Source organism: Chiloscyllium punctatum, chromosome 9 (assembly GCF_047496795.1).
Source record: "Chiloscyllium punctatum isolate Juve2018m chromosome 9, sChiPun1.3, whole genome shotgun sequence".
NCBI lineage: Eukaryota > Metazoa > Chordata > Chondrichthyes > Orectolobiformes > Hemiscylliidae > Chiloscyllium > Chiloscyllium punctatum.
The window spans coordinates 73,191,079-73,215,827 of NC_092747.1; the positions used below are offsets into that span (position 1 = coordinate 73,191,079).

Here is a 24,749-nt window from a genome sequence, read left to right on the forward strand (position 1 = left end):
GTTTGGTTTGCTGCAGCTGAGAGGAGACCCTAGACTGGTTAGAAGGCCTCTGTCCATTCACTAGGAAATTGACCATGTTCTGTACATGAGTACTTACATTTGACTCATTTTGCCCACCTCTAACTCTTACAGAATTCAAGTGTCCACCCAAGCCCTGCCTAGCTGTCATATCCCCCCATGCTAATCAACATCTTTGTCAATGTACAAAACGTATTATCCCAAAACAACTTTGAGATGTCAAATTTTTTTAAAAATTCAAAAACTCCAAAAAAATGCTTTGATTGGCAACAAGAATTGGTTGGCTGGTGGACTAGTGATCAGTTATCGATGACAAAGACCTTCAGCCCACTAACAATCATTTGAGTTTTTCTCAGATAACCGAACAGCTTGGGGCTAGCAACAAAATACAGAAAGTGATCAAGCTCAAGAGCTGTCTCTCTCCCCTATCTGCAATAAGCCAATTTAAACCTGAAGAAAACCAGTGCATCTTTCCTTGAACAGCTACTGTAAGCTGTGGCTTACCAGTATGAAAGGCCAGTACCAAATTTTTAAAAATCAAATTAAGAACTAAGTAACTGAAATTGAGATGGTGTGCCAGGCAATGTGTTTCAACTGCATGATGTGGGAACTGGTGGACCCCAGTGTGGTTCATTGTGACCACACCTGTAGCAAGCATTCTGGCTCAGAGTCGATGAACTGAGTTTGAGTTTCAAACATTGAGATACATCAGGGACAGTGAAAGTTACCTTGATGCTGTGTTTCAGGAGGCAGTCACACCCTTTACAGCAACTACCTTGAATTCAGTCACTGGTCAGGGACAGAAGAGTGTGACCACTAACAAGACAGATAGAGGGATCCAGGAGGTAGTGCTGAAGGAGCCTCAGTCTTTGAGCTTGTCTAACAGGTTTGAGATTCTTCCTCCCTTTGTGGATGGCAGCAGGGACTAGAGCGAGGAAGAGCAAACTGACCATAGCACCACAGTGCAGGAAGAATTTGGAGAAAAGAGAAAATTAGTTGTGTCAGGGGTAGTATACTCAGGGGAACAGACACTTTTTTTCTGTGGTCAGGACCAAGAATCTCAAAAGGCTGTGTTGCTTGGCTGATGCCGGAGTTCAGAATGTATAGGCTGGAACTATAGTGGGGGGAACTTATAGTGGGAGGGGAAAGATCCAGTTGTCATGGCCCCTGTCGGACCAACCATATAGGTAGAAACAGGAAGGAGGTTCTGCTGAGGGAACAGGAGCTGCTAGGGGCTAAATTAAAATGCAGATCCAAAAATGTAATAATCACTGGATTTCTACTTTAGCGATGAGCAAATTGCTGAAAAGTGTGGCGCTGGAAAAACACAGCAGGTCAGGCACCATCTGAGAAGCAGGAGAGTTGACATTTTGGGCATAAGTCCTTCAAATTATCGCAAGGTCAACAAGATTTAAAAAGTAGACACATGGCGCAATCACTGGTGTGAGAAAAGTGGGCTCAAATTCATGGGACACTGGCACCAGTACTGGGTAAGGAGGGAGACTGGTTGTGGGACATGCTCCACTTAAATCATTCTTAGACCAGAGTCCTGGCAAATCACATAATAAGGTCTATGGATTGGGCTTTAAACTATATGGGGGTGGCGGGGGGGGGGGGGGGGGAGAGCTTGGGTTCAGATGCATGGGAAATTGTGTAGGAGTCAGCAGAAGTTATTAAAGATTCCAGAATAAGATAGAATTTTTGGAAAAGGTCAGGAATCTAACTTGAGACACAGCAGATAAGGGGACAACTATGAGAAAGGGGGCAGAAAACGCAGGATGGAGGGTTTTGTACAGTTGCATGCAGCATATGGAACAGGGTAAAGGAGCTTTTAGCACACATAAAAATTGTCAGGTACAGTGTTGAGGATATCGCAGAAATGTGGCTGCGAAGTGATCAGGACTGGGAACTAAATATCCAAGGATACACATCCTATCAAAAGGACAGGCAGACAGGCAATGGACATGGAGTTCCCTTATTCATAAAAAATGAAAATAAATTGATAGCAACAAGCAATAAGGGGTCAGAAGGTACAGAACCATAGAATCCCACCCATACCCATTCCTCTGCCCTATCACTGTAACCCTGTATTTCCCAGGGCTAATCCACCTGGCCTGCACATCCCTGGACACCATGGCCCATCCATCTACCCTGCACATTTTTTGAATGTGGGAATTAACCAGAGCACCTAAGAAAATCCCACACAGAAATGGGCAGAATGTGCAAATTCCACACAAACCGTCACCTAAGATTGACATTAGGCCTGGGTCCCATATCCTGTGAAGCAGCAGTGCTCACTTTACCGCAAGTCCACGGGTAACCTCGTGACGTTACATTTCTCTAGCTTCCACACTGAACATGTTTAAAAAAAAGCCAACCCCTATGGACAAGCCCGAGGCATGCACAGAATCTGCTGAGGTCAAGGATACGCGACGGGCATCTGAAGGTGTTGAAGGACACCCTCATAAGAGCAGGATAAATGCTCAAGTCATCGATCACCTGTTCTGTTGTACCACAGCGAAAAACCAAATTACTTAAAGTCACAGGCTCAGAGATGTACAGCATGGAAATAGACCCTTTGTTTCAACTCATCCATGCCAACCAGATATCTGAAATTAATCTAGTCCCATTTGCCAGCACTTGACCCACAGCCCTCTAAACCCTTCCTAGAGCAGAGAAAAGTACAGCACAGAACAGGCCCTTCGGCCTATGATGTCATGCCGAGGATTAATCCTAATGTAAAATAAAATAACCTTACCCAAGCACCCCTCAATTCACTGCTGTCCATGTGCATGTCCAGCAGGCCCTTAATTTCCCCAATGACTCTGCTTCCACCGCTGGCAATGCATTCCATGCATTCACAACTCTCTGCATAAAGAACCTACCTCTGACATCTCCTCTATACCTTCCTCCTAATATCTTATAACTATGACCCCTCGTGCCAGTCAATCCTGCCCTGGTGAAAGGTCTCTGGCTCACCACTTTCTCTGGTAGCTCATTCCATATGCACACCACCTTGTGTGTGAAAAAGTTGCCCCTTAGGTCCCTTTTAAGTCTTTCCCCTCTCATCACAAACTTACACCCTCTAGTTCTGGACTCCCTCAATCCAGGGAAAAGACCTTGTCTATTTACCCTATCCAAGCCTCTCATAATTTTATAAACCGCTATAAGGTCAGCCCTCAGCCTCTGACGCCCCAAGGAAAACCGCTCCAGCCTAATAAGCCTCTCCCTATAGCCTTCAGGGCAACAGTGACCACAACACCACATAACCCTGAAAAACATGTCAGATCACCGACATGGATACTATACCATCGCACATGGGAACATCACCCACCATGTACATGGTAGATACTCATGTGAATCAGCCAACATTGTCTATCACATACGCTGCAGGCATGGTATAATGGCGAAACCGAGCAGATGCTATGAAAGCATATGAATGGACACTATGCAACAATTGTTGGCAGGGACATTCCCTCCCTATGGGGGAATATTTCAACGGTCAAGTGCATTCAGCCTCCGATCTTAGAGTAAGCATCCTCCAAGGCGGACTTTGAGATTCACAACAACACAAGATTGTTGAGTAATGGCTGATAGCTGAGTTCGTAGCCAAGAAGATGGTCTCAACCTTGAGCTTGGGTTCATGTCACACTACAGGTGACCCCACTACACTATATACTCTCTCTAACTCTCTCTCTCTCTCACTCACTCTCTCACACACACACACCATATGTAGATCAACTGTGTCATGTTTGTGTATTCCACTGATCATATTCTTGCTATGATTTGAAGGAGCCAATGTTAGACTGGGGTGGACACAGTTAAAAATCACACAACACCAGGTTATAGTCCAACAGGTTTATTTGGAAGCACTAGCTTTTGAATCACTGCTTCATCAGGTGGTTGTGAAGCAGGACCGTAAGACACAGAATCTTTTGCTATAAATTCTATGTCTTATGGTCCAGCTTCATAACCACCTGAAGAAGAAGCAGTGCTTCGAAAGCTAGTACTTCCAAATAAGCCTGTTGGACTATAACCTGGAATTGTGATTTTTAACCTATTCTTGCTGGCAATTGTGGATCAAATCATCCAGTATGATTGGCTGTGAGGAATAATCACTTTTCTCCTATATTAAAAATTCTAATGTAATACCTCCCATTGTCTAGGTGTGCAATATGCATCAGTTCTCTCGAAGCCCACCTTGCTTCCATTGTTTTGAACTCCCCCACCCTTGGGAAAAGACCTTTGCTATTCACCTTATCGATGCTCCACCTGATAATTTATGATAGCATTAAACCTACACTTTGCCTTTTCTATTTCGTACATATGATGGGGACACACAACTGTGGTGGTCTCTCCTCTACACCCATTTAGCCAAGTGTTAGTGATATTTCCTTCTATCCTACAGCTTATACCTGGCAGATGAATTTCAATGGAGAGAAATATGAGGTAAAGCATTTTCATAGAGAAACATAGAGAGACAATACTGGCTCAATAGCACAACTTCGAGAAGAGTATGAGCCAAGGGACATCGGAGTTCACGTGTATAAATCTCTGAAGGTGGCCAGGTAAGTTTAAACAGCTGTTAATAAGGATTACAGGATCCTTGGGTATTGTGCAAGACCATAGGGAATAATAGGTATGCCTCTAAGACTAGAGGACACACATTTAAGGCGAGGAGCAAGAGGTTTAGAAGAGATTTGAGAAAAACTTCTTTCACCTAGAGGGTGTTACATATATATAGAACATGCTACCTAAGACCGTGGCAGAGGCAGGTCCTCCCGCAACGTTCAAGAAACATCTGGAAGAACACTTAAAATGGAAGGACACAGTTGGCTATGGACCAAGTATAGGTAAATGGGATTAGTGTAGTTTGGTGTTTGTTGATTGGCATAGATACGGTGGGCTGAAGGGCCTGTCCTTCACTAAGCTTGACATGAGCCATGTTTACCTGCATTTGCGATTAGATGAGACTTCTCACAATTATCTAATAATTAATACCCGCAAGGGTTTCTACCAATATGGAAGACATCAGCTTGTGTCATTTTCCAGTGGATAACGCAAACATTTTACAAGGTCTGCCCCAGCTTGCCATTTATCTGGATGATGTCCTCATAGTCAGGAAGCCTAATAAAGAGCATTTAAAGAACTTAGACATTGTGCTCAAATGTTTCTCCAAGGCAGTGTATATCTCAGAGGGAGAAAATGTGTGTTCCAGGCATCCCAACTGACCTAGTTGGACTACAGAGTCAAGAAGACCAGGCTACACCCAATGAAAGATAAATTGAGGGTGATCAAAGGTGCCCCAGCTCCCACATCGGTACTGGAACTTAGGTTTGTCCTTGGGTTGGTGAATTATTATGAAAAATTCATACGTAACCTGGCCTCCATCCTGGCACCCTTACATCTGCTATTGAGAAAGGTTCAGAATTGGAAATGTTCTTGTAGCCGTTAGGAAAGTGAAGAAGCAGCTATTGTCATCTAAGGTGCTGGCCCATTACAGTTCCAAGTGGAATGTGGCGCTGACATGCGGTGCTTCCTGAAATAGTTTTGGGGTGGTGTTGACTCACTGGTAGCCCAATGGAGAGGAATGCCTGATTGCGTATTGTTACAACATGGCGTTGAACCCTTAGAACATAGAACAATACAGCACAGAACAGGCCCTTCGGCCCACGATGTTGTGCCGAACTTCTAACCTAGATTAAGCACCCATCCATGTATCCATCCAAATGCCGCTTAAAGGTCGCCAATGATTCTGACTCTACCCAGAGAGTGGTGGGGGCATGGAATGCGCTGCCCGTGGGAGTGGTAAAGAACCCACCCCTGACATCTCCCCTATACCTTCCACCCTTCACCTTAAATTTATGTCCCTTTGTAACACTCTGTTGTACCCGGGGAAAAAGTTTCTGACTGTCTACTCTATCTATTCCTCTGATCATCTTATAAACCTCTGTCAAGTCACCCCTCATCCTTCGCCGTTCCAACGAGAAAAGGCCGAGAACTCTCAACCTATTCTCATACGACCTATTCTCCATTCCAGGCAACATCCTGGTAAATCTCCTCTGCACCCTCTCCAAAGCTTCCACATCTTTCCTAAAGTGAGGCGACCAGAACTGCACACAGTACTCCAACTGTGGCCTAACCAAAGTCCTGTACAGCTGCAACATCACTTCACGACTCTTGAATTCAATCCCTCTGCTAATGAACGATAATACTCCATAGGCCTTCTTACAAACTCTATCCATCTGAGTGGCAACTTTCAAAGATCTATGTACATAGACCCCAAGATCTCTCTGTTCCTCCACCTGACTAAGAACCCTACCATTAACCCTGCATTCCGCATTCTTATTTGTTCTTCCAAAATGGACAACCTCACACTTGGCAGGGTTGAACTCCATCTGCCACTCCTCAGCCCAGGTCTGCAACATATCTAAGTCCCTTTGCAAACGACAAATGCCCTCCTCACTGTCCACAACTCCACCTATCTTCTGCTAATTAAACCAAACACTCTGAAAAGCTCACCTCGCCTTGTAAGCTGTCAAAACAGGAGTAACAGAGAACTCCCAAATTCCACTATTTAAAGAAAATAATGTCAATTTATTCTTTAACTCTAGAAGTGAACATTAAACAACAAGTATTCACAACTCTAAGCCCACTTTCTCTTAACTGCTTATTACCTGCCTCCAACTCTATAACAATATACTGTTCCAGTAAACACTTATTAAAATTACATCAACTTAATTTCAAAACAAAACAGCTGCTGCCATCTTCGGTGTGTCTTCTTCCAGCTGAAGATCTCCCTTAGTCACCTTCATTCTTTTTGCTGCAAATAGGTTTCATATGAAAAGCTAGATATAGTGTTTCCTAATTTCTTGGATCTGTGTTGATGGCAATCGCTCAGTCTGATTTTCAAAATGCCTGCCTTTTTTAATAACCCCAACATTGGACTGTCTTATTGGTTCGATGTTGGCAAAACAATAACATCAAACTCAATTGGTTTTTTAGTATCCTGGGGCAACATTTAAATTGATTGGTTAAATTTGAATTGTTGTCAAAACAGCAACAAACTCAGGTATCCATTTCATAGCCAAATTAATTTAATTTGCAGTAACTCTAGACTGCCATCCACTCATATACACAGGTGTCTGTAAGCTGTCAATGCAGAACAGCATGCACTCTCTTAAAGGTACAGTATAAGCCTCCAACTTCATAACAATATGCTTCCTGGACTTTGGCTGATAGTGAACGAAAATACGCCCACATAGAGAAGGAAGGTTAACTGGTCACCTTTTTGTGAGAAAGTTCCACCAACACCTTTATAAATATAAGTTTGTAGCAGTAACAGAATACAAATCCTGCTAGGGCTGCTGAAAGAGGACAGGGCCGTGTCATTCTTTGTTCATCCAAGAGGCCAAATTGCAAATGCAAATACCTTGAGTCACTTCCCACTGGCAGCTACACCACCGTTGGTGCAGCCTCTATAAGATTTTGTCCTGGTTTTAAAATTTCTGGACACCCTTCCAATCACTGCTGACAACATCAGAATATAGACACAAAAAGATCCCATCCTGGCAAAACAGCTGGCAGTGATGGAGAAAACAAAAAGGCCATCACAAGCAGAACTGAAATCTTTCTGGACCTGGCGAGGCGAGATCCCCATAGAGGGGACACCATATTATAACAGGGAGCAAAAGTGACATCTGAGCAATTGTTGCCACAAGATATTGGGTGAACTCTACTGGAATCATCCAGAGATTTCCAAAATGAAGATATTAGTGACGTGTCTGGTAGCCAGGACTGGATGCTGACATATCTGTGTTGGTAGGGCAGTGATCAGAGCACCATAAAGGACAAAATTTACGATCTGCAGCTCCCCCACATTCATGCGAATGGCCAGGTAAACCATGGACTCATTTTCACATTGACTATGCCAGTCATAGAGTCATAGAGATGTACAACATGGAAACAGACCCTACGGTCCAACTTGTCCATGCTGACCAGATATCCCAACCCAATTTAGTCCCACCTGCCAGCACCCGGCCCAGAACCCTCCAAACCCTTCCTATTCATACACCCATCCAGATGCCTTTTAAATGTTGCAATTATAGTTGCCTCTACCATCTCCTCTGACAGCTCATTCCATACATGTACCACCCTTTGCGTTAAAAGGTTGCTCCTTTGATCTTATTTATATCTTTTTTTTCTCACCCTAAACCTATGCCCTCTAGTTGTGGACTCCCCACCAAGGGAAAAGACCTTGTCTATTTATCCTATCCAAACCCCTCATGATTTTATAAACATCTATAAGGTCACCCCTCAGCCTCCTACGCTCCAGGGAAAACAGCCCCAGCCTATTCAACCTCTCCCTATAGCTAAAATCCTACAATCCTGGCAACATCCTTATAAATCTTTTCTTAACCCTTTCAAGCTTCACAACATCTTTCCGATAGGAAGGAGACCAGGATTGCAGACAATGTTCCAAAAGTGGCATAACCAACATCCTGTACAGCTGCAACATGACCTCCCAAATCCTGTACTCAATACGCTGACCAATAAATGAAAGCATATCAAACACGTTCTTCACTATGCTATCTACTCCTTTCATGGGCTCTGTCTCTTTAGTCATTGTGTATTCGTCAAACATAGGTCAATGATTGAAAAGCTGCAAGTATCTTTTGCAATACATGGATTCTAGGTGTTGTTGGTCTCAGACAATGGGCCATATTTTACCAGCAAGTAACCCCAAAGTCAAATGGCATTCAACATACAAGAACGAGTAATCCAAACTTTAAGAAGGCAGGCTTGAAGAAACAGCCTATAGTTTCACTCTATACAAAACTGTCCCAGTTCCTGTTTGATTATAGAATCACCCTCCTGCAACTAGCTCCAGCAGATTCGTTAATAGGTGGAAGACTCCATGCCAGGTTAATCCTGATCTCCTGGACGAGGGGAGGTGTCATCAGGAATGCCAATGCTAAACACAAGATTGCTCTTCGTGAAAGAGGCAGTTTACTGCAGCCTTGATGCTATTACGACACAGGCTTAATTTAAACCAGCAACTCAGAAAAGACTTATCCTGTGCAGTAATCTGTGAAACTTCGAGAGGCCAAGAGCTATTTAAAGTAAAAATTAACAACTTTATTTCTTCAAGTATAACTGAGAATAACCAACTAATAACTATTTACAATTTCTTCCTCTCATCTATCTTTTACTTTCCCCTCTACAATACTGGTCCGATAAAAATCCCAATTAAGATTTACAAAACAAAATTTCTTATCTCAAAACCAGACAGCTTTCGTTTCTTCTCTGTATTCTGGTCTTCTTTTCTACTTCTCAGGGATTCTGCTTCATAGGTTATTGATCAATAAAGGTACCTTTAGGAGAGCCATTTTTCAGGCAGTCTTTACATGCTAGTGGTTTGGCAGTCCTCTTCTCCTCAATTTTCCCTGGTCTTATACCCCCAAAGTATCGGATTGTGTCACTGACTTTTAATATATTAAATTCAAACCTGGTCGGAATTTGGCATTTTTCAGCGTATAATTTAAATTGATTGGCCTAATTAGAATCAGTTTTGTCATTTCCAGGCAACCCAGCTAATCTAGCTTTCGACCAAGTGTTACATTGTTACCTTATTGAGAACACTTGGTGCTGTCACATAGTTCTACTCGCTTCTAACTCTCTTAAAGATACAGTACACCCACATCTTCATAACAATACCATTACCACCAGAAGACAGTCCAGGCACAAGAGGCAGGCAATAATCCACTACATGTTGCCAGTATCCAAGGTAGAGTTGGAGGAACTGAGACATGCTACAAGAATGCCCCAGGACAGGGTACTAGAAAAAGAATGGACCTACATCCCAGGAAGTCAAGTGGGTGGATGTAGTGACTGCAACGAGGTCAGCCAGGTGGACCTCATACAATATCAGTTCTCTTTTTGGGGCTGTTAACTTGCTCCAATCAGGGAGTCCTGGCTGATAGATACAAACAGGAGTGTCAGTGATTTGTCCACTGTAGGAGCCAGCTCTGTGCTAACAGGGTCAGTTTCAGGTACTACACACATTAATAAAGGGTGACTTAGTGAGTGCTTTATGTGGAATTATTTCAGCTATATTGTTAAATGAGCCAATATTGAACACTCTAGATTGTACCAAGCTGTTTAAGTTACTAATGGATGCCAGTAACGTAGGTATCGGAGTGGTTCCATTATAGGATAGCTTTGGAGGAATTGAGAAGCCGGTGGGCTACTTTACCAAGAAGCTAAATCAATATCTTCGAAAAACTCATCAAGGAGGAAGCACTAGCAATATTGGAGGTCCTTTACCATTTTGAGGTGTAAGTGCATCACAGAGGCAAACACACTTTGGTGTTTACAGACAACAAACCTTAATTTTTATTGAGATATAGTGAGGCTCAAACATAAAGGCCACGGTGGTTCTGGTGAAGCTTGTTACTTCAATTTTTGAACGTATGTTAAGCCCTATCAAGAGCAGGTGCCTTGTCAAGGGTATAAAGAAGTCGGAAATATTTGTGTAACTTTGTTGCTAGAGTTAGATAGGGCTTCAAGGTTGAAAAGATTTCATGGGAGGGATAAGAATTGAGTTTATTACATGTGCCTCATCCTAACCCATACTAATTCAGTGATATGCCCTGGAATGCGTTTCATGACTTTTGATGAGGAAGTATGTTATAACACTATCCATTCTTTCTTTTTCTTTGTTACTTTCTAACTTTTTTTTAATTATCAGAAAAGACTGGGATTCTTTAGAAGGTTCAAATCGCCACTCCACCTCTGCCCTGCTGAGGAATTGACTTTAGGGACAGGGCTTATGCCCAAAACATCGACTCTCCTGCTCCTCAAATGCTGCCTAACCTGCTGTGCTTTTCCAGCACCACACTCTCGACTCTGATCTCCAGCATCTGCAGTCCTCACTTTCTCCTAGACAGAAGGAATCAGCATGAATCAGGACTGACTGCTGATTGAGGTCCTCCCCCACCCCCCCACTAATCTTTTGTTTTGTCTGTCAGATTTAAGTGCCAACTTGGGAGGAAAAGGAGGATTTTGGGGTAACAGTCCAGGTAGTTAGTTAGTTAGTTAGTTACAGGTTTTAAAAATTCATATCATTAGCAATCTTAGAAAGTTGGAAAATAATTTTCATTAATAATAAAAGGTTATTCATCTTTTACAAAAAATAAATGGTGCTACAAGTCTTCGTGATAAGTATATTTGATAGACTGAATGTCTTTTTTTGTTGTCTTATTCTATGCCATAGGATCTGAAATGTATCGCTTTTAAAATATAGTCATTGAGTCAGACAGCGTGGAAACACACCCTTTGGTCCAACTCGTCCATGCCAAACATGTTCCCAAACTAAACTAGATCCACTTGCCTGCATTTGTCGCATTTACCTCCAAACTTTTTCTACTTATGTACTTATCTAAATGTCTTTTAAAGTGTTGTAACTGTACCTACATCCACCACTTCCTCTGACAGTTCATTCTACACGTGAACCACCGTAAAGAGGTTGCCCTTCATGTCCTTTCCAAAACATTCTCCTCACAACTTAAAATTATGCCCCCACCTTAGGGAAAAGGCTCTTGATATTCACCTTATCAATGCCCCTCATGATTTTATAAACCTCTATAAGGTCCTCAGTCTCCTCTAGGTAAGAGTCTCTTCTCAGACTGTCTTTCCTCGATTTGCTTTCTCAGTTCCTCTCTAAATCGTATATGCTCAGCCGGGTTCTTAATTATCCACCTGTAACTTGTCATAATCTGCTTTCTTTCAGCTTCATTTAAATCTTTACCTCTTTCAAGTTCCACATACACACAAGATTCCTTCCACTAAAGCCAGAAGGCTATTTATTAAAATATCTTTTAAGAAGATCACTGCTGTTTAATGATTATATAATGCATAACATATGATTAGATTTCCTCCAGTATGGAAACAGGCCCTTTGGCCCAAACAGTCCACACTGACCCTCCGAAGAGTAAACCACCCAGACCTATACCTCTAACCTATATTTACCCCTGACTAATGTACCTAACAATATGGGCAATTTAGCATGGCCAATTCACCTAACCTGCACATCTTTGGACTGTGGGAGGAAAATGGAGCATCAGGAGGAAACCCACACAGACACAGGGAGAGTGTGCAAACTCCACACAGACAGTGGCCTGAGGTGGGAATAGAACCTGGGTTACTGGTGCTGTGAGGCAGCAATGCTAACCACCAAGCCACTGTGCCTCCCCATACTTAACCTTCATTAAATTATATAAAATATTCAGCCAGAACTAGGTTTGAAATCTGTTCCAAACAGTACTCAAGTTAATAAAAGAAATGAAACAGATTCTGAAATGTATGGTATATAAACTCAAAGGCCAAACACTATAATTATCAGTGCAACACAAATTATCAGTTACTTAAGATAGTGTATATTACTGCACTGCCTTCTATATTGTCAACTTCAATCAATTTACAGAGTATTGAAAAATTACATTCTCCCAAATTTTAAAATGAAGCTGACAAGAAATTTGCTCAATAACTCCAGCAGATGATGGATAAAGCAAAGTATAAATCCTACCATTTATTGTCTTAGGCCCAAATAATTCTGAGTATTGAACTCACTAAACTAATACAAATCATTTCAGGCTGAGGAATGAGATTTAATTTACACATTTTAGAAAGTGCAAGTAAAATCTCAATCATGTCTAGTCTCCTCAAAGAATCAGCTAATAGGATCTCAAGAAATGGAAAAACTTCCATCTGGAGTATTCTAAACACAGTGGAGCTGATTTTTGGAGTGTTCAATTGTTTAAACTAGTTAAAATCCCATCTAGAAGACCAATAAATTGAACTTCCTCAAGGATCTTCCAGATTTTCCATCACAAATTGACAAAAACCAAAGAAGGTAAAAACAATGACTGCAGACACTGGAAACCAGATTCTGGATTAGATTAGATTAGATTAGATTACTTACAGCGTGGAAACAGGCCCTTCGGCCCAACAAGTCCACACTGCCCCGCCGAAGCGCAACCCACCCATACCCCTACATCTACATCTACCTCTAACACTATGGGCAATTTAGCTCTTCATCAGACTTTTGCCCGAAACATCGATTTTACTGCTCCTCGGATGCTGCCTGAACTGCTGTGCTCTTCCAGCACCACTAATCCAAAAATCAGAGAAACTGTGTACATAATTGTTTCCATTATTTACCTAGGGGTTTTCACCAATTTGCTTAAGTGCCAGCAGGAGACTGAGATTACAATCACAGGTATTCTAACAAAAATGGTAATGTCACTCAATTTTTCAGTATAACCTTAACTGAAGCAACAGGTGCCAGGTTCAGCTGCAGTTGTGAAATGGTTGAAGATATAACTTCTGGTATTAGATGTGCCATGAAAGGCATAGTAGTTTAAGTGCAAGATTAAGCTTTAATAGAATCCCTACAGTGTGGAAGCACGCCATTAAGCCCTGCAGGTCCACACCGATCCATCCGAAGAGCACTCCCCCCAGAGCCAACCCCCTAACCTATCCCTGTAACCCAGCATTTCCCATGGTTAATCCACCTAGCCTACACATCATCCTGAACACTATGGGCAATTGAGCATTGCTAGTCCACCTAACTGGCACACCTTTGGAAACTGGAGCAACCAGAGGAAACCCACACAGACAGGGAGAATGTAGAAGTTGATAAAACATGGCTCTGGAGCAGCATTTCACTACGCTTCCTCAAAAACACCTCCCAGTTAATGTTTGGACAGGACCCTTCTTTAGGACCTGTTGCTCTCTTGCTCCCTTGCTCCCTGGATGCTGCCTGACGTGTTGTGCTTTTTCCAGCCCAATGCTTTACCAACTTTGACTCTCCAGCATTCACAGTTCTCACTTTCTCCACAGGGAGAATGTGCAAACTCCACACAGACAGTTGCCAGAGGGTAGAATTGAACCCAGTTCCCTGATGTTGAGATGCAGCAGTGCTAACTAATGAGCTATTGTGCTGCCCTCTCAAAGACTAGGATAAGAAGACTAATTCAGGATAATCTTATGAGCAGAAATGTAACAATGACAGATTATCTTTTTATTTTGCACTTGATTGTGAAGGAGCAGCATTTCACTACATTTCCTCAAAAGCACCTCCCAAACCTATACCTCCAATGGCAGCAGAAGACTTATAGCCTATTCCTGTTCCCCGCCACAAGTTCTTCTCCAAGATTCACATCATCCTAACTTTGGAGCTAGGTCACCATTCCTGTACCCTCACTAGATTATAAATCTGAAATTTCCTTTGCAATAGCACTGTAGCATAGTACAACAAATATGTTCAAGAAAGTGACCATCTTGAGGGCAATCAGGGATTGGCAATAATGCTGACCATGTCAATGATGCTCAGATCACTCAAACTATTGTTTAAAATTTTGACCAGAGTACTAGAATTACCTTCCTTCCATTTCATACACTCGAGAGGAAATGGAGCCTTACACAGGGTCTCATCCACAGAGCTTCCCAGTAATGAACAGGAATGCAAAGTTAGATTTTTGTGTTCAAGTCTCCAAAGTGAGTCGTGAACTCATAGCTTTGTGACTCAGGAACGGGAATTCTACAAAGTAAACTATGACTGAAGCAGAACCAAGATAAAATCCTATCTACTTTGCTGTCATATTTTTCTTTGAAATACAGAATAAATACAGAATAATAATTCTGTATGAATGATACATAAATCCAAAAATGTTATCTTATAGAAAGAATCGATACTGCACAGTAATATGACATTGAGATCATCGTCAAATCCAACAGAGTAATATAAAAATACCTTAGAACTTCAACACTTGAATCATTGACATCCACAGGAAAAAACTTTGAAAAAAATTAAACTCAGAAGCCTCAAATAATGGCAGTAGGAAAACTCATTGCTGCTCTGAAAAGGATCTATTCGAAATCAACTTCTGAATCCATCAGTACATGATTCACAACATGCACTGTTCTACAGCAGCAACTCAAGAGTATGCCCCTGAGGTAATTTTCAAACCTGCACTCAATATTCGCTCAAGTTCATCATCAAACCTGCCTCTCATAAGTAAAGCTGGGGATCCTTCTGATCAATAACTCTCCTACTCAATATCAAGAATTGCACAATTGTGATCTGGCAACAAATTAAGTTTTGCAAATTTACAAACAAGTTGGGAAAATAATATAAACTTGCTACATGAGCAGATACTTACATTTCTCACACACTACCACCAACACTTAAATCTCGCAGAATCTAAATGTGTTGAATCGATGTTAATATAGGAATTTATTTTATGCTGTTATTTTCAGATTAACAGCTAAATACAAGATTTGAAAATGTAGATAAAGTAATGCATCTGCAAAGGAACAGCCTGCAGACAAAAACATTTAACCTTCCAATGTAGGTATTAGTAGATATTAAATTCTATTTGTACAAGTGCAGAAAATCTCTTTGTAAACTTGCATTAACACAATGGTGTTAAAACACCCTGCTCATAAATGTGACAACTGAGCATTAGCATGAATTGTTACTGTTCTTATCAACTGCTGCTAGTAAAAAAAAGAGAATCCAAAACTGATCAAGTCCTCCACTTCGAAACAGCCTTCACCTCCAATAATGTTACAGCAGGATGCATTAATCAGTATGGTATACCAGTCATTATTATTTCAATATAAAATATCACAGTACATCAACAAACCTCATGACAACCATTGTGAGCAAAATAAACAAAGGTGATGTAAAGTAAAATGGTAAGTACATCATTTGCTGACATTTGCCTCCTTTTCACAAACTCTGGCACAAAAATATGACACTTCCGTAGATTGGGGTATGAGCTGTTCAAGATCTCATTGTTCCATTGTCCCATTTAGACACTTGCCAAGAGGCCTTCTTACATAATCAAATTCATGTAAGTTCCAACTTATTTATCATTGTATGAACTCCATTTAATAGCTTTTTGCTTTCCATTTTTAAAGAATAACCTGCAATATTCAGTTAATCCTATTAGTTTTGCAATCATACAATGAAACATGTTTTTGCCTTTTCTCCCTTCTATGAATTAATGTCCAATTCCCTTGTTCCGATCCAGTTTATCACTCCAATTGAGATGATTACTTTGCAGTCCAATTAACATAATATTCTTCACTAATTTATGTTCCCATGCTGCTAATGAAGAGTCATGAGGCTAAGGAAAATAGACCATCATCAGGATTCTATGAATTTTAAATTCAACTCCACAACAGTGATGCATAATCTTAGAATTTCAAGAACTCAAAATTACAGAAAATCTGAAGGTGTATTATTCCAGAAACAAACTTATTGAGAAGTACCAACAGGCAGTGGCATAACCATCTATTATACAAAATAATTCTCAGCCTGCCTGTAAAAAAGAAATTCTTCTTAAGTTCTAAACAAATTTGTATTCCTAATCTTAAAACAAAACTACAAAATTCAACTTTTGGAGACAACATTCTTTCAATGTATTTTGCAAACTCTCAATGTATATTTTGAAAATCATTAAATTTCTTTGAATCTACTCACAGGTTAGACAAACAAGAAGAGTCCGGACCACAAGATCACAAAGTAGCTTCCATCTCAGAGGTACTTGTGCAGAAACAGACGGAAGAATGATCTCTGCTGGAACATAGTACTGAACTGTGTAAGTTACCAAGATCCCAAAGGAGTAAAGGATTTTCACCAGCTGGTATAGCCTAAGGAAAGGAGTCATGAGATGTAATAAAGTCACAATGATTTGTAATGTTAGAATGTAACAACATGCTTTTTTTGTTACTGCTGCAAATTTATGAGAATCTGTAACAAGTTACATTGTGAAATCCAATTATCTAAGAAATAAAACGTAAAATACTTTTAAGATAATCAGGTTTCAAATTAATCACCTTGTTCCTCCTGTTCCCAAGATCGATTAATTAAGCCCCAAGTTCACTTGTTTGTCTTTTAAAAAAAAACTTTTAAAAGTTTTCTTTCAATGAAATTTACACACAAAAGGACACATATTTTATCGTCTTCTCCAATTTTTCCACCTCCAATATTGTATACAATATGGCAATGTTGTTCAAGGTGCTATCTAGTGGCTTAGATTACTGCTCTGGAGACACAAGTCCAACTACCATTAGGACAGCTAAATTTAAATGTAATTAACAAAATTGGAATGAAAAGCTAGCCTCAGTAATGATGACCAAGAAACATGTGCATTGTTGTAGAAACTTTTCTGGCATAGGAAAGTCCTTCAGAATAGGATATTTGCCATCCTTACTTGGACTACCTCACATAGGACTGCAGACTCACAGCAATGGAGTTGACCCTGAGCTGCTCACTGATACAGATAAGCAAAAACCTCAAAGAATAAAGCAAACAGACCACCCAAAATTAAGCTAAGCACTGGAAGCAACAAAAAGAAACCTTGCCCAGATGACCCTGTAAAGTTGTCCTTAGTAATATCAGGCGATCGGAGAGAAAATTTGGAAATGTATGTCTCGGAGACTAGTCAAGAAATAGACTAACATAGTCATACACATCTAAATCATTACTCACAACAAATGTCCCAGGCTCCTCCACCATCATCTCATCACACTGCAACAAGGTACAAATGCTAACTGGGAAATATGGTACAGGGAGATCTCAATCTGTTCAGTATTCAAGGCTTTAAGTGAGCAGATAGGTGATTGCTTCCTACTTTGTAAAACTTTCCCTTTCTAAAGTAAAGGCATTAATTTAAACCTCAAATATTGCATTAAATTTATATCTTGACTAGTTAAATTACTTGACATAATGACAGACAGCATCTGAATGATATTTCTAAAACTTAAAACCTAATTAGTTAAATTACACAAAACAAAAATAGCAGAGCAGTTCTAGTCATGGAGACATCGAATTGCACAGAATGGAAACTGACCTTCGGTTCAACTTGCCCTGCTGACCAGATATCCTAAATAAAAGTAGCTCCATTTGCCCACATGTTACTCATATTCCTCTAAACCCTTCCTATCCATGTACCCATCCAGACGCCTTTTAAATGTTGTAATTGTACCGACCTCCACCACTTCCTCTGGTAGCTCATTCCACCTTCTGCATGAAAACAATTGCTCCTTAGGTCGCTTTTAAATCTTTCCTCTCTCACCTAAAACCTATGTCCTCTAGTTTTGAACTCCCCCACCCCAGGGAAAAGACCATGTCTATTTATCCTATCCATGTCCCTCATGTTGCATAAGCGTCTATAAGGTCACCCCTCAGGCTCTGACACCCCAGGGAAAATAGTCCCAGCAAGCACACAAACTCTCACGTGCACTCACAAGCACACACTCTCTCTTTCTCATGCACACACATACACACACACACACAAACGCATAAAAGGCTATGAGGTGCATTTGCATTTGCAGAATTGTATTTGCAGGTACATTCTATTTTGCTCAAAAACCACACAATCAGCAGGGAGTCAATCCATTTAACATTTTATAAATTCATACTTTGGAAATAGAACCAGTTTGACTCAAGTTTGGGATACAGACAGACTCTAATCTTATACCTTTAATGCATTATTTGATCTGAGATGTCACCACATTTTACAAAACCTTAAGTTATCTCTAGAATGTGACTTAAAAGAAGTTCTGGGATTTACATATTAATGAACTGAAACCTGCAACCCACTGGAAAAGATGAAAGACTTAACAGCAATCTAGGTTTGTTCAATATACTATTTCAGTTGCATGACACTAATCTTTTGCTATAAATTCTGTGTCTTATGATCCTGCTCCACAGATACCTGATGAAGGAGCAGCACTCCAAAAGCTAGTACCTCCAAATAAACCTGTGGACTATAACTTGGTGTTGTGTGATTCTTAATTTTGTCCAACACCAGCACATCCACATCATGACTGACCAATAAAGGCAAACACACTAAATGGTTTCTTCACAATCCTATCTACCTGTGACTCTACTTTCAAGGAACTATGAACCTGCACTCCTAGGTGTCTTTGTTCAGCAACACTCCCCACTCTACCATTAAGTGTATAACTCCTGTCCTGGTTTGCCTTTCCAAAATGCAGCACCTCATATTTATCGAAATGAAACTCTATTTGCCAATTCTCGGCTCATTGGCCCATCAGATCATGATGTCGTTGTACTCTGAGGTAACCTTCGTTGCCCACTAGATCTCCAATTTTGGTGTCATCTGTAAGCTTCCAAACCATGCCTCCTATGTTCACATCCAAATCATTTACATAAATGGTGAAAAGCAGTGGACCCAGCACTGATCTTTGTGGCACATGGCTGGTCACAGGCCTCCAGTCTGAAAAATAACCCTTCACCATCAACCTCTGTTTTCTACCTTCGAGCCAGTTCTGTATCCAAATGACTGGTTCTCCCTGTATTCCATGAGATCTAACCTTGCTAACCAGTCTACCATGAGGAACCATGTCGAATGCCTTACTGAAATCCATACAGATCACATCCACCATTCTACCCTCATCAATCCTCTTTGTTACTTCTTCAAAAACCTCAATCAAGTTAGTGACATACAATTTCCCAAGCATGAAGCCATGTTGACTATCGCTAATCAGTTCTTGCCCTTCCAAATTCATGTAAATGATATCCCTCTAGACTCCCTCCAACAACTTGCCCACCAGTGAGCCCGAAGTCAGGCTCACTGGTCTATAGTTTCCTGGTTTTTCCTTACCACCTTTCTTAGATGGTGGCACATTGTTAGCCAACCTCCAGTCTTCCTATGGCCCCTCACCTGTGGCAATCGATGATATAAATATCTCAGCAAGGTGTCCAGCAATCATTTCCCTAGCTTCCTCAGTTGATATATTACAGCTGTAACATGTTGGTGGCTGGTGAAAACAAGTGCAACCCATGGCAGCCATATCTACATTAAGTGCATACAGCTCAAGAAATCTCAGCTCAGAGTTGATATCTTGCAATCAGACATTGCAATATATCAGAGTTACTAGATACATTGTATCAGGAGGCAGTCAAAGCCATAGGCCAGGCAATTCAGAATTGTTTCATGTGCATGGACAGAAGGGCATACCGACAAGGGTGGTAGGTGTGGGGATCCAAAAGGTAGAAATGGAGGATGTTCAGCCCTTGCAATTGTCCAACAAGTTAAAGACTCTTGCAACTCGAGGAAAAGAGCAGGAATTGCAGAGGGGTTACGCAAAATGACTGCACTACTATGGTGCAGAGAACCATTTCAGGTGGAGTGTGTAAAATAATGCAGTTGTACCAGAAAAGAATATAGTGAGACAAATAAGCAGTTGTATGCAACCAACAGCGAGCCCCAAAGTCTTTAGTGCTTGTTCAGTGCCAGGGTGAAGGGCATCTCCTTTACTGGAAAGGAATATGGAAGGAGAATCCAGTTACCAAGCTCTCCAAGGATAACAATGACAAAGGTATAACTAAAAATAAGACTCTGCTGTGGCAGAATGAGCAATTTGGGATTAAATTAAAATGCAAAAGGAAAAAGCTAATGATCTCAAGTTAACCACCTGAGAAACTAGCAAATTGGCATATAGTAAACACGATCAGAGTTGAATACATGGTCTATGCATTGCTGCAAGATAAAAGTAGTTCAATTTCTATGATAATAGTAGCAGTATTGGGAAGAGAGAAAACTGCACAATGAGGATGCCCTTCACCTGAGTCATGCTGGCACCTGGCAAATTATATAACTAGAGCAAAAGAATGAAATAACTAAGTCAAAATTTAACTAAATAGTGTATACAAGGAATGAAAAAACAAACAAACTGAGGGTGGAATATAATGTGGGAACAATTTATCACATGAACTCAGAAAATTAGACCACTTGGTCCTTCAAGCCTATTTTGTCATACATAATTGATCTAATTACACAATGGTCTGAGATACCGCTAATAATCTTTCACCATTTAAATAAACTTTTCTACTTACAATGAAAAAAACTTAGTGATCCATGAGCAAAAATTATAAGACCATAAAACATAGGAGCAGAAGTTAGGCCATTCAGCTCATCCAGTCTGCTCCACCATTTAATTATGGGTGATAAATTTCTCAAATCCATTCTCTCACTTTCTCCATGTAACCCTTGACAATCGAGAACTTATCTATCTCAATCTTAAACACAATGAATGACCTGGCCTTCACAGCCTTCTGTGGCAATGACTTCCATAGGTTCACCACTCTCTGGCTGAAGATATTTCTCCTTATCTCGATTCTAAAAGATCTTCCCTTAACTCTAAGGCTGTGCCCTCGGGTTTTAGTCTCTCCTCCCAGTAGCAACATCTTCCCAACATGCACTCTGTCCAGGTCATTCAGTATTCTCTAAGTTTTAATGAGATCTCTCCTCATCCTCTAAACTCCATTGAACATCAACCCAGGGTCCTCAAACCGTTCCTCCTATGTTAAGCTTTTCAAACCTGGGACCATTCTCGTGAACCTATCTTACATGTACAATCTCTAATTCAGAAACAAATGATACTTACATTGCCCTACAAGAGAAACATCTTTTTCAAATTCACTCCATCAAGGCCCCTCAGAATTTTATGCTTCAATCCAGAGTCATTTTCACTTTTCTAATCTCCAGCAGAGCATAATCTATCCAACCATTCCTCAGAAGGCAACTCACCCATTTCAGGTACTAGTCAAGTAAACCTTGTATGAACTGGTTACAAAGTATTTATATCATTTGTGAAATAATGGAACCAATATTGTGCACAGTACTCCATATGTGGTTTCACAATGCCCTGTTACATGTTGCGTAAGTTGGAAGCGTGATTTTGGAAAAGCACAGCAGATCAGGCAGCATCCAAGGAGCAGGAAAATCGATGTTTTGGGAATAAGCTCTTCATCAGGAATCAGTCCCGCTGCCCGAAACAGCGATTCTCTTGCTCCTCAGATGCTGCCTGACCTGCTGTGCTTTTTCAGCACCACACTCTCGACTCTGATCTCCAGCATCTGCAGTCCTCATTTTCTCGTACATGTCGCTTAACTCACCCCCCCCCCCCCCACCCATTGTATACAGTTTTGCTTGCACTAACATTCTATCAGCTTTCCTAATTACTTGCTATATTCACATAATAACTTTTTGCAAATTATGCATTAGGATACTTACATCTATCTGCATCACACCAATCCCTCACCATTCAGATAATATGTGGGTTTTTTTGGTTCTTCTTGTCAATAGACCATTTCACATTCCATCGCCTGCCACCTTCCCCCCCCCCCCCCCCACCACCCCCACTACATTCTATTTATCTATTTTGGTACGAAGACCAAAACAGCAGAATATAGTTTAAATCGAGAGAGAATGAGATGAACTTAGGTGCTCCTATACACAAACCACAAAATGTTAGCATGTGGGTACAGTACATAATTAGAGTTAGTATAACGGCAGTGAAGTCTTGCTTCAGCATTTGACAGAGTATTACAACATATCTGGAATATTTTGTCCAATTTTAGTCACTTAGGGAGTGATATATCTGTAATTTGGAAGCAGCTCAAAGAAAGTTCACTTGGCTGATTCCAATGCTGAAGTAATCTCTACTCAACAAGGGTTGAGCAAATTTAGCCTATATACCTTTGCATTTAGAAGCAAAAGTGATTTTATTGCAACATATGATTCAGATAGAATGTCTCCTTGTGGGGGAGAACCTAGAACTCAAGGTCACAATTTGAAATTCAAGAGTCTCATATTTAAAGTGCAGATGAAGGGTTTTTCACCAACTTTCAAAATTTTTTTACCAGGAGAAAAAGTAGTGGAGAGTAGTAGAAGCTGAATAGATTGAAGGCCGTATTTGACAGATTTTTTAGTAGTCACTTAACAGTACAGAAATTGAGTATGGCTGAGAAAAAGACACTTTGTTCAAGCTTTCTGTTTTGCACTCATGAGTATAATTTACAAGAATACCAATTCCCTAGGGAAACCAATTACCTGAGTGTGCAAACTGGTTGACAAGTGAGCATGCTAACCGATTAGCAAGTAACCTCAGTTCACACTCCAATGGGATCATTGAAATAAGTTCAATAGTCCAAATGGACTACTCCCCCAACATACAATCTTTGATATCCCATCCCAGTGACAGAACAGACCCCACAGAAATGGCAGCACAGGGACACAAGAGGGGGATTCTTGTGCCTCAATGCAAGATACCTACCTCTGAGCAAGGAGGCCTGTGTTCAAGTTCAACCTGCTTCAGAGCTACTTCATAACAGGTCTGAACGGGTTAATTAAAGAATCCACAGTCAAGTGAGAATGGCTCTGGGAGTCCAAAACATTGACTGCGGCCCCAATGAATTTTCATAGCTTCAAGTCAAACAAGGAAACCTCTCATCAGTCACGACTACCAACCTCCTTCAATGGATGAATCAATAATGCTTCATTTTGTGCATTACATGGAAGTAATAAGGGCACAAATTGAATTCTGGGCAGGGAGCCTAAACTTCCATAAATGTACTTAGTAGAAACACATCAACCAGGCTTAGAATATATCAGCAATTCAGATATAAAAAACCTGGTCCAGCTGGTAGAACTGACATTGGCTAAATTCTCACCAATCTTCATCACTCATCTGCAACAATAGTACTGGTAGGACCTACCAACACACAGTGCTTGAAAAGACAAAGTCTTGTTTTCACAACAAGGATACCCTCCATCATGTTTGTGTCACTGCCACTGTGCTAAAGAAGACTGATTCCGAACAGATCTAGCAGTTTTAAAGTTGGCATTCTTGGAGTACTGTGGGCCGTCAACAGCAGCTGAGTTGTATCCCACTACACTCTGTAACCTGATACCTGAGGGCTCCTGTGGGGCAGAGGCAATGTCTCTACTTCTGAGTAAGAATACTCTGGTTCAAGTCTCATCTGCTCCAGAGATGTGCCTTAGCTTCCTTGAATATACTGATAATAAAATACCTAACCCAATAGCCAGAGACTACCCTTGCTGTGCCATTACCATCAAGCCATGGAGGCAATATTGGTTGAATGAAGAATGGACAGCATGCCAGGAACAGCAACAGACCTACCTAGAAATGGCAGTCAACCTATGGAAGCAAGACATAGATACCAAACAGAATCATTAGTCAGAGATAACTGGTCCCACAAGAAGAATGAGACTAAAGCACAACAATCTTGATGCATCCAGTTGTGAATGACGTTGGGCAAATAAATAATAAACAGGGGGAGGATATACTACAAACAATCTATTCTTAATAGAGTCATAGAGGCCTACTGAATAAAAATAGGCCTTTTGGCCCAACTTGCCTATGCTGCCCAGTTTTCATAATTAAACACATTTGTCTGCATTTGGACCACATCCCTCCATACCTATCTCATCCATGCACCTGTCTAAATGTTTCTTGAATGATGAAATTGTAGTTGATTCTACCACTACCTTTGGCAGCCCATTCCAGACGTTCATCATCCTCTGTGTGAAAAAAAAGACTCTCTGGACCTTTTCGTATTTCTCCCCTTTCACTTTAAATCTATGCCCTCTAGTTTTAGACTGCCCTACATGGGACAGGCTGTTGGCCAACTACCTTATCTATGCCTCTCATTTTATAGACTCTGTAAGGTCATCCTTCATTCTCCTACACTCCAGGGTAACAAGTCCTGGCCTATCCAACCTCTGTTTATAACACAAACCTTCCAGTCCAGGTAGGATCCTAGCAAATCTTCTCTGCACTCTTTCTTGTTCAACAAATGTTCTTTCTTATAGCAGGGCGACCCA

General features: G+C 40.8%; 1 protein-coding gene across 5 annotated transcripts in view; it reads right to left on the reverse strand.

Moving 5' to 3' along the window:
• slc36a4 (solute carrier family 36 member 4) overlaps positions 1 to 24,749 on the reverse strand; it is a 243,042-nt gene that overhangs the window by 43,423 nt on the left and 174,870 nt on the right. For 4 of the 5 annotated variants that reach the window (XM_072577808.1, XM_072577807.1, XM_072577809.1 and 1 more), the window contains one exon: positions 16,571 to 16,740. In XM_072577808.1, coding sequence (XP_072433909.1) covers positions 16,571 to 16,740 — 170 coding nt within the window. Of the gene's footprint in view, positions 1 to 16,570; positions 16,741 to 24,749 lie in introns of those variants that run through there. The other variant, XR_011961540.1, reaches the window with a different exon arrangement.